Source organism: Pristiophorus japonicus, chromosome 2, assembly GCF_044704955.1.
Source record: "Pristiophorus japonicus isolate sPriJap1 chromosome 2, sPriJap1.hap1, whole genome shotgun sequence".
NCBI classification, from domain to species: domain Eukaryota; kingdom Metazoa; phylum Chordata; class Chondrichthyes; family Pristiophoridae; genus Pristiophorus; species Pristiophorus japonicus.
The window spans coordinates 314,939,896-314,954,217 of NC_091978.1; the positions used below are offsets into that span (position 1 = coordinate 314,939,896).

The 14,322-nt window shown below is 43.0% G+C and overlaps 1 protein-coding gene across 1 annotated transcript in view; it reads left to right on the forward strand.

Moving 5' to 3' along the window:
- rapgef2b (Rap guanine nucleotide exchange factor 2b) overlaps positions 1-14,322 on the forward strand; it is a 710,204-nt gene that overhangs the window by 624,075 nt on the left and 71,807 nt on the right. The window contains exons 21-23 of the mRNA XM_070871784.1: positions 2,325-2,448; positions 4,900-4,923; positions 10,119-10,342. Of these exons, the coding sequence (XP_070727885.1) occupies positions 2,325-2,448; positions 4,900-4,923; positions 10,119-10,342 (372 nt within the window). The remainder of the gene's footprint in view (positions 1-2,324; positions 2,449-4,899; positions 4,924-10,118; positions 10,343-14,322) is intronic.

A 14,322-nucleotide genomic window follows, 5' to 3' on the forward strand; every position in this document is an offset into this window, starting at 1 on the left:
ACATCAGAATGCTAAAGAAGAGAAATGTTGAAAACAGTTTTACTCTTGACATTGAGCTTGTACAAGCCTCTCATTCTTCAAGTATGAGGAAATTATGTAGTCATGATATGACTTGGAATTTCTCAATAACAGTCTGTGATTTTGTGATTGAAAATAAGAAGAATTTGGAGAGTTTTCTTCCATGGGGTGAATGGGTTCCAGGCCACTACCCTGGCCTGAACCCTGCTGATGGGGCCCACATCCGCTGATGGGGCCCACATCCACCGATGTGGAGGCCGGTACTCCTCACTGGGCGTAAAACTCTCCATAGATGCACCGGATCCCAATTGAACCAAAGGAGCAGTACTGCTGGTGTAGGGATCCCTGCCCCTGGCTCTGTCCCATTGCAGTCAATTGCCTGGTAAGGGCGAAGAAAGGTTTTGCCCCGAACAAGGCCTGAACACCCTGCACTCCACAGAAGAAAGTGCCACAAATTCTTCTTTAAAAAAAGTGATCAGCCTCCTCAATCAGGACATGGCTGCAGTTGGGTGCCTGGATAAACCTTTCCCCATCCCCCCAGGATGGACAGACATTGGCGCTTCCAGCCACCATAGTGCTCTTTCTTTTCTGGTAGATTCCACTGGTCTCCGAGTAGAGTTGCAGCAGTTGACTTTCAAAACCCCCGAAAGATTTCTGTCTTCGTTCTTTCTCCCTTTTGTAACAGTTAACTTTCAAAGAATATCTAAATATAGACTGAAAGATCAGTGGCCATTAAAGGTGACTTTTATTTGTCAAGCTGAGAAATGCTGGTGGAAACTGTGTGCCTCAGTTTAAAAAAAAAACGAGGTCAACATCACTGCCTAATTGAGAGGTGATGATAGAACTGAGCTCCAGAGGTTACAATCCAATTACATTCCTACGTTTATTTATGTTTGCATGAATGGTAGAAATGGAAGTAAACCCAACAAAGAGCTTTCTATCTTCAGTGACATTCACTTCTACCATTTTGAGCTGAGTGGAAAACACATGAAAATCATAACTTGAAAGTAGAATTGGTTAAATGTTTTGCATTCAGCAAGACAAGGGATGTTAGTGCTGGGAAATGGCTTATTTCCTGTTTTGTGTATCGTCTCAGCATCAATTATTCCTAGATTAGGTACACCACATTAAACTGCACAGTAAAGCTTCCTCTATTTTTTGCTGAACTCAAATCTTTGAAGAGAACTTCCCACTGCAATTCGTAATTTTTTCCAACATTCCCACCAAACAACCTATGGCCCTTCAGACTGAGCTTTGTTGAGATGAGGTTGCCAAAGCTCATTTATATAAGAATGTTAGAGTTGAAGAAAGCTTTTATCCCATCAGTCTAGGCTAGGCTGAGCTCAAACCGAGGTTCCTTAATAGAAATTACTCTATGCTAGTCCATCATTATCATAGGCAGTCCCTCGAAGCGAGGATGACTTGCTTCCACGCCGAAAAGGGATGAGTTCACAGGTGTTTCAACGTACCAGATCCCGAACTAATATTCCAGGTCTCGAACTACATCTTGAAGGGTGGAAGATGCCTGTGCGTGGATTTTTTTAACTTGTGATGGCCGTTGCACACCAGTCACCACACGGACTTGACAGAACTAGGTCTTGGTCCAGTGGCAAGGATTAACCAAGATGACTGGAAACCAGCTCTGCTGCACGGACCTAATGCGCACACATATCGCAGTGTGGGCTGACCCGTGCAGAGTTCTGATCACCTTCAACCTTCTCAGTCCCAGGTACAGCCTGCTGTCCATGCTAGTCCATGCTTCTACCAAATCCACTATCAAAACTATTTTTTAACTTCACATTTTTATAGTGTTTGCAGGCATTTGGATGATGAAAAATCCTGGGAAAGGTGTAATCATAGGTCTAACTACACAGTCTAACCTTTCAGAATGCCATGTATTTATAATTATGGTGCAATTTCTCTTTAACCTTCCATTTTCACTAATTCATTTGCAAAGTCTAGGTTAGCATAGCTGCTAACCATTATTGGTTCCAGCCTGAATTACGGTCAGTGTAGCCTTCCTCCTACCAACATCCCTAGTATTGAAATCAATACTGATCATGCAGTCTCATTTTCCTTCTCAGGACCATAAAAACGTTGGAATTCCTTATTTCGTTCAGTCTTTCCTTCATCCTACAATCTTCAGACATTTAAAACTGAAGCTTGGGGTCATCCGTTCCCTACTTCCTGATTTACCTTTTTAACCTTGATGGGGTCTCTGGATGTTAAATAGACATTTTAATGTGTAAAATAGAGATCTGTTTAGCTGTCCTCCTCAGGAGTCATTTTCTTTTTTCTTCCCTTAGGGAATGACTCCAAAGTGGAAGGTTTGGTGAATTTTGAAAAGCTACGGATGATTGCTAAAGAAATCCGTCATGTTGGCCGTATGGCTTCAGTTAATATGGATCCTGCTGTTATGTTCAGAACAAGGTTAGTGCTATCTGTTCACAGAATAATGGAATCCATAGTGATGTAATCTGAGCCAATTAAAATTATTCATCATACAGAATTAAATAACTCCTCAGAAAGGCTGGCTGTGGATAAAATGCTTTTTGTTCTTAAAAGACTAAGCACAATTCAGATTGTTTCAATCCAGAAGACAAAGCAGCATTGTTGGCCTGAGGATACTAAACACTTTGATTTCCATTGAAGTAGCCTGCCTGATACCCAAGTGCTAAGAATCACATAATCCAGCACAAAAATAAGAGTAATTATGTTAGTTATTATTTAATCATAGTCATTTTGGTGCTGTATGTTTTTGGTGTTTCGTTCAGGTGTACAGCATTTTTTGAAATGTCTCTTTTTCTTTTGCAGTGCAATGCTCTGCAAAGGTCTTGTACTAGTAGACTGTATACTACAATTCAGAAGTGTCTTATATTTTATAGTATTGGATAGGAGCTAAATCAATGCATCAAATAGCTCCTATTTGTTACTATAACTGACAGAGCTGTGAACAGTCCCGTATTTTGCACTGTTTTGATTTTCCAAATCAAAAGTATTAAAACAGCTCGTTTGTAGACCCATGATGCTGCCAAATTGAAAGTACTGACCAAAGAACAGCTGCAGTAGCTTCAATAACAAAAGACCTCCCACAGTATCCTTGCACTCATATTACCAGTAAAGTTCCTCCTGGATCTCTCTTTAAAAGAATATTGCGGTAAAGTACATACATGTGTATCAACAAGGAATTGCATGCAGCAAGCTAGCATATGCAAAGTTTTCAAAAAATAAGAATACATCTGTTGGTTTAAGATGAGCAAACGGGTCAGTTGCAATTGTGCTTTTTACCTATTGTCACTGTAGTGGCCGAATTACTCTGTTCTACAAACTAGACAACGTAATCAGTCGGAAGATGAAAACTGCTAATCTACAAAACTGTTTTTTAAAGCAGCTCTTTATGCTGTAAATTAGGTGTTTCAGTTCTAGAATATTTTGTAAAGTGATCAGCCTTTCACAGAAAACAAGACGTTTCACTATTTAATTGTTTCCAACCCAAATAACTTTGTTTTTCAGATGAACTGTACTTTTCCCATTCCCATGTTTATCAGTAGTCACTGCTATAGTGCAGTTTAAAACTGTGGTATCTCATTTTAGCTTTCATGTTGGACTTATCAGTGGTCCTTGTACATTTGGTTGCTTTTGATGTAGGACTGTCTATTAACAGATGACACTTTAAAAGCATTTGATTTAGAATCAAGCCAAAATAAGGCCTTTTGATATGCAGTGTTGTAAAGAATACATGTTTTATTTGCTATAGAAACGTGACCAAAAACTGAACAGATATTGGCTTTGAATTTAGGAGTAGATTTTCAACTGGTTGCCAAAAGAAATGAAAGTGGGCAGTTGTTTATAATGGGCAGCCGATCCGCAACGCTAGATTTAATCTAGGATGGCAAGTTAAAAATCTAACCCATGGGCAGAATTAATTGAATCATTCAATCTTTAATACTAAAAAAGTACATTATTTTGGATTATTAAAAAATATAGCATATTTAACACAGCTTTAGACTGTCTTTCAAATGAAATGTTGAGATAATTATTGGGCATGTATCTGTAAAGTAGAGGTACAACGTCCGAAATCCGGAATTCTCGTGTCAGTATCCATTCCGGTTTTTCCAGATTTCGGACAAGAAAACGAATAGTCTGAAATCCGGAATCCTCGACCGACTCCATGCCGTGTTTTGAGTGGCGAGGTCCGAAATCCAGCACGGATTTGGTCAAGGATTCCAGATTTCAGACTTGATTTTCTTGTCTGAAATATAGAATCCTTGACTGAATCCATGCTGGATTTTGGGTTTTGCCTCAAAAATGTCTGGCTTTCGGACAATAATTCCGGATTCCAGACGACTCCATCAGCTATTAGCAAAATGTCCGGTTTTCAGAGAATTCCGGTTTTCGGAGTTCCGTATTCGGGACGTTGCACCTGTATGTAGAAATCCAGGTTTCAGATGGTTCTGTGCATTGCATTCTGGTTATTAGTGGTTCTGTTCCTGTAGATAATAGATTGTAGCTACAATGGACAGAACTTTTTCTACATTTACTTTGTCTTTATAGAGAACAATGCCTAAACAGAACCTCCAAATTGTCTTCAATTATTGTATTTCATTTCACTATTAACATATTGAAGTTTTCATTAAGTTGCTTTCTACAATGAAGAGTAAATGTTACTTTGACTGGACCGGAGATCGTTTGAATCTAACTTAGTGTGTTTGATCATGGTCAGCTTTCTGTGTTGTGATGACTGAAGTGACTGGACTGTGTTATGTCCCTTGGCTTCTGTTACTGCATGTCTGAGATCTGGTCTTTTCTGTCTGAGCTTGTGATCTTTCTCTGTCTTTCTTCCTATACCCACGCTTCAATATTCATGGCTCTCACTTACAGGAAGAAGAAGTGGAGAAGTTTGGGGTAAGTGGTGGCACCAGGGACATTTTTTGCATTTTTCCTTTCTGTTGCTTCCTTTATGCTTTGACATTTTTTCAGTTTAACCTTTTTGTGCTCTGGCCTTATATTGGATGATCTTTACTTACTCACATGAGACTGTTCTAACATTGCTTAGGCTACTAAGGTCATTTAAGAGATTCTATAAGCAATAGCTTCAAAACCATTAAAGTACATAGTCCCTTAAAAGTTGCATATTTAATGATGGTTTGAAAATGACATTTAATATATACGATAAATTTAGATTTTTATTCCTGAAAAACAATAATGGCTAGAAATTCGACAGGTTTGCGACCGTTTTTCCGCTAGGGTGAAATGATATTTTTGGGGGGCGCTAAATGAGTCGCACAACATTTTGCGCCCAGGCGGAAATTTCAGCAGTGGTTTTGCGCCGGTGCTGAAAGTTATCGCCCAGCTGATTTTTTAAAGTGTTTTTATGACTTCAATCGGCGTGCAACGCTGCGCTATCGCCACGGGCGGTAAATCCGACGATGTTGCTCGTTTTATCGCCCATCCGGAAACCTGCCCGGAAAAAACAGTCAGACCCAGGGAGCGAACGGCACCATCTTAAAAACGGAGCCCAAGTTCAGTACAGCGAAGGATTTGGAGAAGGAAGGCTGCTTTTTACACGCAAAAGTTCATTTTAAAGAATATTTAAGGACATTGGGGGCTATATTATTCCTGGCTGATTTTTCTATGTAGCATCGAGCTTATTGATGAGCATTTTGAGTGTAATCGAAGAGCTCGCAGATGTACGGGGAGGGGGCCTTAGCCCCCACGAGTTTACAGAGAACAGCGCTCATACCTGCAGCTCTCTGAGGCACAGTGCCTTACAAGGCTGCACTTCCGAAAAAAAGTGGTCACAGAGATATGCCAGCTCATAAAGGCAGACCTACAGCCTACCAGCAGCAACAGGACTGCACTGCCCATCGAGGTAAAGGTGACTGCAGCACTTGCCTTCTATGCTTCCGGTTCCTTTCAGGCATCAACAGGGGACATCTGCTCCATCTCGCAGTTCACTACATATCGCTGCATTCGTCAGGTGACTACTGCACTGTATGCACGGTGGATGGACTTTATAAAGTTCCCAGTGACCAAGGAGGCACAGAATGAGAGGGCTATAAGTTTTGGACGAATTGCTGGCTTCCCCAAGGTTCAGGCTGCCATTGACTGTATGTACATTGCCCTGCGAGCACCTTTACTCATTCCAGAGGTTTACAGAAACCGAAAGGGATTCCACTCCTTGAACGTACAGATCGTCAGTAAATGCCCAATTTCCAGGGAGCATCCATGATTCTTTCATCTTGTTTGAGAGCAGTGTGTCATGCCTGTTCGAGTGTTAGCCACAAGGCCAGAGCTGGATGCTGGGGGACAAAGGTTACGGCCTCACCACCTGGCTCATGACCCCACTCCAGAACCCTCAGACAGAAGCCGAGCATCGCTATAATGAGAGCCATGCAACCACACGCAACATCGTCGGACAGACAATTGGAGTGCTCAAGCAGCGCTTCCGATGCCTGGACCAGTCTGGAGCCTGCCTGCAATACTCCCCTCAACAGGTCTCTCAGTTCATTGTGGTGTGCTGCATGCTACACAACTTGGCTATCATGAGGGAACAGGATTTTTCCACTGGGGATTGCAGGAGAACCTCAGGAGAGTGGGGAAGAGGAGCCTGACAAGGAACCCATGCCCCACCACCACCACCACAAGGGAGACCTCGTGGAGCTTTCGCCACTTCAAAAGCCTTATGTCAGTAGCTCATAATTGAACGCTTTGGTTGAAGAGTGAACGGCACGTTTGACCATTGCCTGGCCACTCTATGCCACCATGTTAACTACTCCCCCTCTTATTCTGCAAATGAGGGACTACACAGGAATGGTTATGGTGTACAAAAGAATTTATTAAACATACAGTAACTTGATAAACATTGTAACTTGAATCAGATTTAACTTGAATAAAATTTAAACATCTCAAAAGTGGAACAAAATTTATTAAACATTATTGTGAATTGGAAAACTTTAAAAACTTTAATACAATATCAACAACAACAAAACAGCGACAGAACAACAACCCCTGCACCGAACTGCTTTTACCTATGGCCCCTCCACCTCTCCTCACCCTAACCCCCCTCCGTCGCATCATGACCCTACCCAAGGTGGTGGCACCAAGATGTCGTGTAGCAAGGTGGCCGGATTCCTGCTGCATTAGGGGGATAGACAATGGAGACGACATGTGTTGATCCCCTGGAGAAGCTCGGGATATAGAAGGCCCCGCTTCTGAGTGGCGAGCCTCCTACTCGGCCTCACCACTCACAAGTGACGTCGGCCTGGGTGTGACACTGGGAACTGTAGGGTCAAAGATAGAGACCATCAATTGAGCGTGGGTATTGACAGCCTCGGTGGTTTTGCGGCTCGCACCGATAATCTGCGACATGCCCTCCCTCATGTTCGCGGTTAGTGCCGCAATGCTTATGGGAATACTACTCAAGACTTCCAGGAGCTGTCTGGTGAGCTGGATACTCTCCCTGGACAGTCCAACCATGTCCAGGTGTGCGTCTGCCTGTCTGTCAGCAGACCAGCTTTGCCGACTTACGCTTTGGAGAGATGGCATATGGGATTCAATCCCAGTGGTACGTAGCTGCACGCCACTTGTACCCGGGGCCTTGGATGGCTCAAAGCCCGAGAATGTTTCTTCCTCGGACGAGCTAGTGGCTGCAGCAAAGAGGTGTCGAGTGCATCGGACCCCCTAGCCCCACCCCAGGAATAAGTTGATCACTTTGCTCCTCCCGTGGAGGTTCCTTGTCCTTGGCACTGCACTCGTCCCCCTCCTCCATCCCCACATGATGGACTGAGGTGGAAGCTTCCATTCGAGGATGTAGCGCATGTGACTCCTCATCTGGAAATAGAAAATAACAGACAAGTGGTTAGCAGCAGGGGAGGGGGCAGGGTGTCATGAGTAATATCACACAGCACAGGCTCATTTGAAGGACTGCCGCCACTGCATTATATGTAGTCGAGAGCTACTGCATCACATTGTCCGAACCCTAGTCCACAGACACTACATCACATTTCCCCAACCCTAGTCCACAGACACATCACATTGCCTCAACCCTAGTCCGGAGACACTGCATCACATTGGCCGAACCCTAGTCCACAGACACTACATCACATTGCCCTAACCCGGGGATTTTGCAGGACTTGCCCTCAGCTTCGAACGGGGACACAGCACCCCCACGGGTAGTTGACCTCCCTAAGGCACCGATCAGACCTGCCACACACTCCTCCAGGTCTGTCAGAGGCATTGTTCGAGGTGAACCGCCGCCTGTCCGTCGCTGCTCCCGGCGGTTGTGGGACATCTTTCCCTGCAAAGATGACAATGGGAATGGTTACTAGAGGGCCCTTCTGCTCTTGTGGCACACACAAATAGCCATCAAAGCACTTATACCATACTGTGTGCATTTTGTACAGTCCTCTGTTTAATGGCCCTGGAAGTTGCACGTGGTTCATGAGGAAGGCATTGAAGTGCGGAAACATCTTTCAAGATCTCAGAAAGCAGTCTTAATAATGTGTAACTATCCTTCATGGCAAATAAGGTGCTACACTAAGCCTACCTATACCAACATGTGTCAGATTTATAATTTAAGTAATGAAGGAGTGCATCAATAAAAATATTATTTACTCTGACGAGCTGAAGTGGACATTGAACCTCTTGCAGCACTGGGTGAGAGTCCTTTTGATGTCACCCACGAAAGACACCTCCTCAGAAATGCTGGTCTAAAGATGCCTTAGAACCAGTGGGAGGGGTTTACTTGCACCCCTCCTATTTAAATCCTCCCATCTCCTCTCCACAGCCATGATGAGAACCTCGTTCGCCACATTACTGAATTTTTTTCGCTCTCTGCCTGCTCCCATCTCCTTCTTCCATCGTGCTTGCTATCTGGAAATGGCTGATTCAGCCCTGGGTGTACTGCGCATGCACAGGCACTCCCTGATAGCTGAGCAAAAGCACGGGAAAAAGAAAAAAATGGAAAAAATAAAATCTGAAAAAAAAACATTCGCGCATGCACAGAAGATCCACTTTTTTGTTGATCACAAATTTCAGCTCTGGCACACAAATTCAGTTGTGCAATGCCAGATTTATCGTTATCGCTAGTCACTGTTTGGCGAATTTTGCTAGGTCCAGCGATAACGGTACCCCGGTGGTTAAAAAAAATTCTGCTGCGATTATCGCCAAAAAACGGACAAAATCGCTAAAACCCGAATTTCTAGCCCAATCTGTTTAAAAAGACTTTTTAAAGAGAGACATTTAAAAAAAAAAAAAATGACCATCATAATTATGTAGACAATTAAGTATTATAATTACAATATACTTTCTCCCCTTTTCTACAGTATTAGGGACCGAGTTTGACTTCAAGTTTCATCAGTGGTTCAGCTTAATGTTGGGCTTGTATCTCTCTTGACAGTAGTTGATAGAGATACATTTTAATAAATTTTAGGTACTTATAAATGGAAAATGGGATTTTTTTTTTAACTATTTACTTTTATAGAGAAAATAACACCCCATATTTACCTGTATTTATGGGCATCCTGATAGCTCAGATGATGGGAGTGATTGATGAGGTCTCAGCGTTCAGTGACTTTTGGGCTAAGCTACTGATGGACTGCAGTCCCAGTATTTGTTTATTTATCTTATATAGAGGGAAATGTTCCATTCTTGGGGAGTGGAAGAGAGTGGCTGCTTAAATTGTACCTTCCTGCTGATCATAAAGTGGTGTAGAGAAATATTGAGATAATTTTGTTTTTAATATTGTCAGGATTTATTACAACTGCTATTTAACATCAGTGCTGCATGAGCTTCGACTCCTGCTCCAACTGTTCTGCCGGAGTAATAGCTTCTTTTAAACTAGTGGGCAGAGTTGCTTATAGTGGTGTAAGGTTTGATTGCCAAGTTGAAGCAGGATAGGGCTATATGCAGAGTAGTTGCTGGTTTTTATTTCTCTTTCATTTTTCATTCCTTTTCCTTCATTTTTGTCTGTCTGACTTACTGGAATGAGGCATGTTATTTTTAGCTTGAACAAGACTGACCTCAATCTGACTTTTGCATGTCCCAGTCTTTGATCTTCCATGCTGAAACCAGCGGCATCTCTCTTCCCCCTGCGGCAGGTCGCTTAGCCAGGGCAGTACAAATGCTGCTGTGCTGGATGTGGTACAGACAGGGGGACACAAGAAACGGGTACGTCGCAGTTCATTTCTCAATGCCAAGAAACTCTATGAAGATGCACAGATGGCTCGGAAAGTAAAACAGTACCTTGCAAACCTTAACCTGGACATGGATGAAGAAAGCCTGCAGGCCTTGTCACTACAGTGTGAGCCAAGTACTAATACATGTAAGTCACGGAGCTTTCTTATATTCTTTGAGAACATATTAATAAATTTACATTGTATCTACAAATCAAGCAACCAGTATTTCAGATTTTATTAGGTTGTGGTTTGAAGGAAACATTCAGTTTCCTTCTAGTTGTGAAAAATTGTAAATACCAATTTTGGAATGGTTTATTAAAATACGTAATCTTGACTTAAAATATTACGTTTGATGACTAAATAATTATGTTTTGTTACAAAAGAAATAATTTATAATGTGATTCTTCATAATTAAAACGCGATAATCCATTGTGAAGTCAGGATTTAAAATTATTTTTGTGATAGAACATCTGTAACATTTTTTCACATGCAGTTTTTTAACTAAAATTAATGCCTGAATGTTTACTTAAAACTCCAATATTTCAGTGTTAATTGAGTGCTCCAGATTCAAGGAGTCTAGGGAACAATAATCGGTAAAATAATGGGACTAAAGGCGGACAAGTCCCCTGGACCTGATGGTTTGCATCCTAGAGTCTTAAAAGAAGTGGTTGCAGATATAAATGGGTCATTTTCCAGTTGGCAAACAGTAACTAGTGGGATGCCGCAAGGATTGGTGCTGGGGCCTCAACTATTTACAATCTATATTAATGACTTGGATGAAGGGACCGAGTGTAATGTAACCAAGTTTGCTGATGATACAAAGATGGGTGGGAAAGCAAATTGTGAGGAGGATACAAAAAATCTACAAAGGAATATAGACAGGCTAAATGAGTGGGAAAAAATTTGGCAGATGGAGTATAATCTGGGAAAATGTAAGATTATCCACTTTGGCAGAAAAAATAGAAAAGAAAATTATAATTTAAATGGAGAAAAATTGCAAAGTGCTGCAGTACAGAGGGACCTGGGGGTCCTTGTTAGCCTGCAGGTATAGCAAGTAATCATGAAGGCAAATGGAATGTTGGCCTTTATTGTAAGGGGGATGGAGTATAAAAGCAGAGAAGTCCTGCGACAATTGTACAGGGTATTGGTGAGGCCACACCTGGAGTACTGCATACAGTTTTGGTCTCCGTAGTTAAGGAAGGATATACTTGCATTGGAGGCTATTCAGAGAAGGTTCCCTAGGTTGATTCCGGAGATGAGTTGACTTATGACGATAGGTTGAGTAGGTTGGGCCTGTACTCATTGGAGTTCAGAAGAATGAGAGGTGATCTTATCGAAACATATACCGTATATACTCGCGTATCCTGCGATCTCGCATATCATGCGACCCCTAAATTTTCGTCCCCAAAACATGATTTTACCATATATCTCATGTATCATGCGAGTCACTTTTTTGAGATCGAATACAGACCTTAACATGAAACATCGAGTGGATTCTGCTGTGAAAGCTGTTCGCGAATCGAACACCGATACAGCAATCGTTCCAGCTGGCTTGACTAGCGTCGTTCAGCCACAGCCTCTACTGTGTTTGGGAGTTGTGGGTGGCGGAGGTCGGGTCGCCGGGGGGGTGGGGGGGGGGTGAAGAGGAGGTCGGGTTGGGTCACCGGGGGGAAGCGGAGGTCGGGTTGCCGGGTTGGGGGAGCGGAGGTCGGGTCGCCGGGGTAGGGAGAGCGGGGGTCAGGTCGGATCCGGTCCGGTCTCTTTCCCCCCACGACCTCCGCGACTCTCTCTCATCCCCCCCCCGATACAGTACAAGTGACGATAGAGGCTGCAATCCAGCCCAGGAGATACCTGCCGAGATTCAGCGTGGATACGGTCTGCTTAACAGACTAACAGCCTAATCTTGGCCAGCACTTCACACCCGCAAATTTTGTATCTCGCGTATCATGCGACCCCCCCAAATTTAGGTTACAATTTAGGTCTTCAAAAGTCGCATGATACGCGAGTATATACGGTAAGATAATGGGGTTCGACAAGGTGGATGCAGAGAGGATATTTCCACACATAGGGGAAAGTAAAACTAGGGGACATAGTCTCAGAATAAGGAGCCGACAATTTAAAACTGAGATGAGGAGGAATTTCTTCTCTGACGGTTGTAAATCTGTGGAATTCTCTGCCCCAGAGAGCTGTGGAGGCTGGGTCATTGAATATATTTAAGGCGGAGATAGACAGATTTTGAGCGATGAGAGAATAATGGATTATGGGGAGCGGCAGGGAAGTGGAGCTGAGTCCAGGATCAGATCAGCCATGATCTTATTAAATGGCGGAACAGGCTCGTGGGGCCAAATGGCCTTCTGCTCCTATTTCTTAGGTTCTATCTTCTTATGGAACAAGACAGATGAGCTGAGGACACAGATAGATACATCGGAGTATGATATAGCTATTACTGAGACATGGCAGAAAGAAGGGCAGAAATGGCAGCTCAACATTCCTGGTTACAGGGTTTTTAGACGAGATAGAGAGTGGGATAAAAAAGGAGGGGAGTCGCAATTTTGACTGAAGAAACAATGACAGCTGTGAGGAGGGATGATATGTTAGAAGGATCATCAAATGACACCATATGGGTTGAACTGAAGAACAAAAAAGGGGCAATCACACTGCTGGGAGTGTACTATAGATCCCCAAGCAGTCAGAGGGAGATAGAAGAGCAAATATGTAGGCAAATTTCTGAAAAGTGCAAAAACTATAGGACAGTCATAGAAGGTGATTTCAACGACCCGAATATTAACTGGGATAGAATTAATGTGAAAGGTATAGAAGGAGCAGAATTCTTAAAATGCATTCAGGAGAACTTTTTTTAGCCAGTATGTAGCAAGCCCAACAAGGAAGGGGGCGGTTCTGGACAGTTTTAGGGAATGAAGTTGGGCAGGTGGAAGGGATATCAGTGGGGAGAGCATTTTGGTGCTACAGGTTGAACTTCCCTTATGCGGAACCCTCGGGACCTGGCCTGTTCTGGATAAGGGATTTTTCTGGACAAGGGGGGTGGTCACATTAAATTGGAAGGTTCCAGTACTGAGCAAGGGGATATTGGGGCTGGGAGTGCAGCAGAGAGATCTGGGGGTGGGGAGGCGGGGGGTGGATCGCGGGGTCAGACCAGCGATTGTGGGAGTCAGCAGCGAGGAAGGACTTCAATTTGTTCATGTCGGAGTTCTGCGTATGCGCCACCTGGTGGCCGGGAATAGTTCCGGTCGAGGGGTGGTTCTGGATAAGGGAGGTTCAACCTCTAGTGATCATAATTCAGTTAGATTTAGGGTAGTTATGGAAAAGAACACATATAGACCAGGAATAAAAGTTTTCAATTGGGGAAAAGCTAATTTTACGAAGCTGAGATTTGATTTAGCCAAAGAGGACTGGAAATAGCTACTTGAAGGTAACTCCCAGTGTCAAGAGCAGTGGGAGGCATTCAAGGAGGAGATAGTGAGGGTTCGGAGCAAATATGTTCTGTTAAAGAAAAAGGGTCGGACTTATAAATCTAGAGTCCCCTGGATGTCAAGAGGTATACTGGGTAGGATAAAGAAAAAAAGGAAGCTTATGACAGATACCGAGGGCTCAATACTGCAGAAACCCTAGAGGAGTATAGAAAGTGCTGGGCCGAAATTAAAAAGGAAATTAGGAAAGCAAAGAGAGGGCATGAAAAAATATTGGTAAGGAAAATCCAAAGATGTTTTATAAATACATTAAGAACAAGAGGATAACTAAAGAAAGAGTAGGGCTTTTTTGGGATCATTCAGTCTGTGGGGGCGGAAGACGTGGGTATGGTTCTTAATGAATACTTTGCGTCTGTTTTCACAAAAGAGAGGAACGATCCAGACATTGCAATCAGGAAGGAGGAGTATGAAATATTAGATTAAATAAACATAGTGAGAGAGGAAGTATTAATAGGCTTTAGCAGTTTTGAAAGTGCATAAATCCCCAGGCCCAGATGAAATATATCCCAGGCTGTTAAGAGAAGCAAGAGAGGAAATAGCAGAGGCTCTAATCATCATTTTCTAATCCTCTCTGGTTACAGGTGTGGTGCTGGAGGACTGCGTTGTACAATTGCTTAAAAATGGAGAAAGAGATAGAC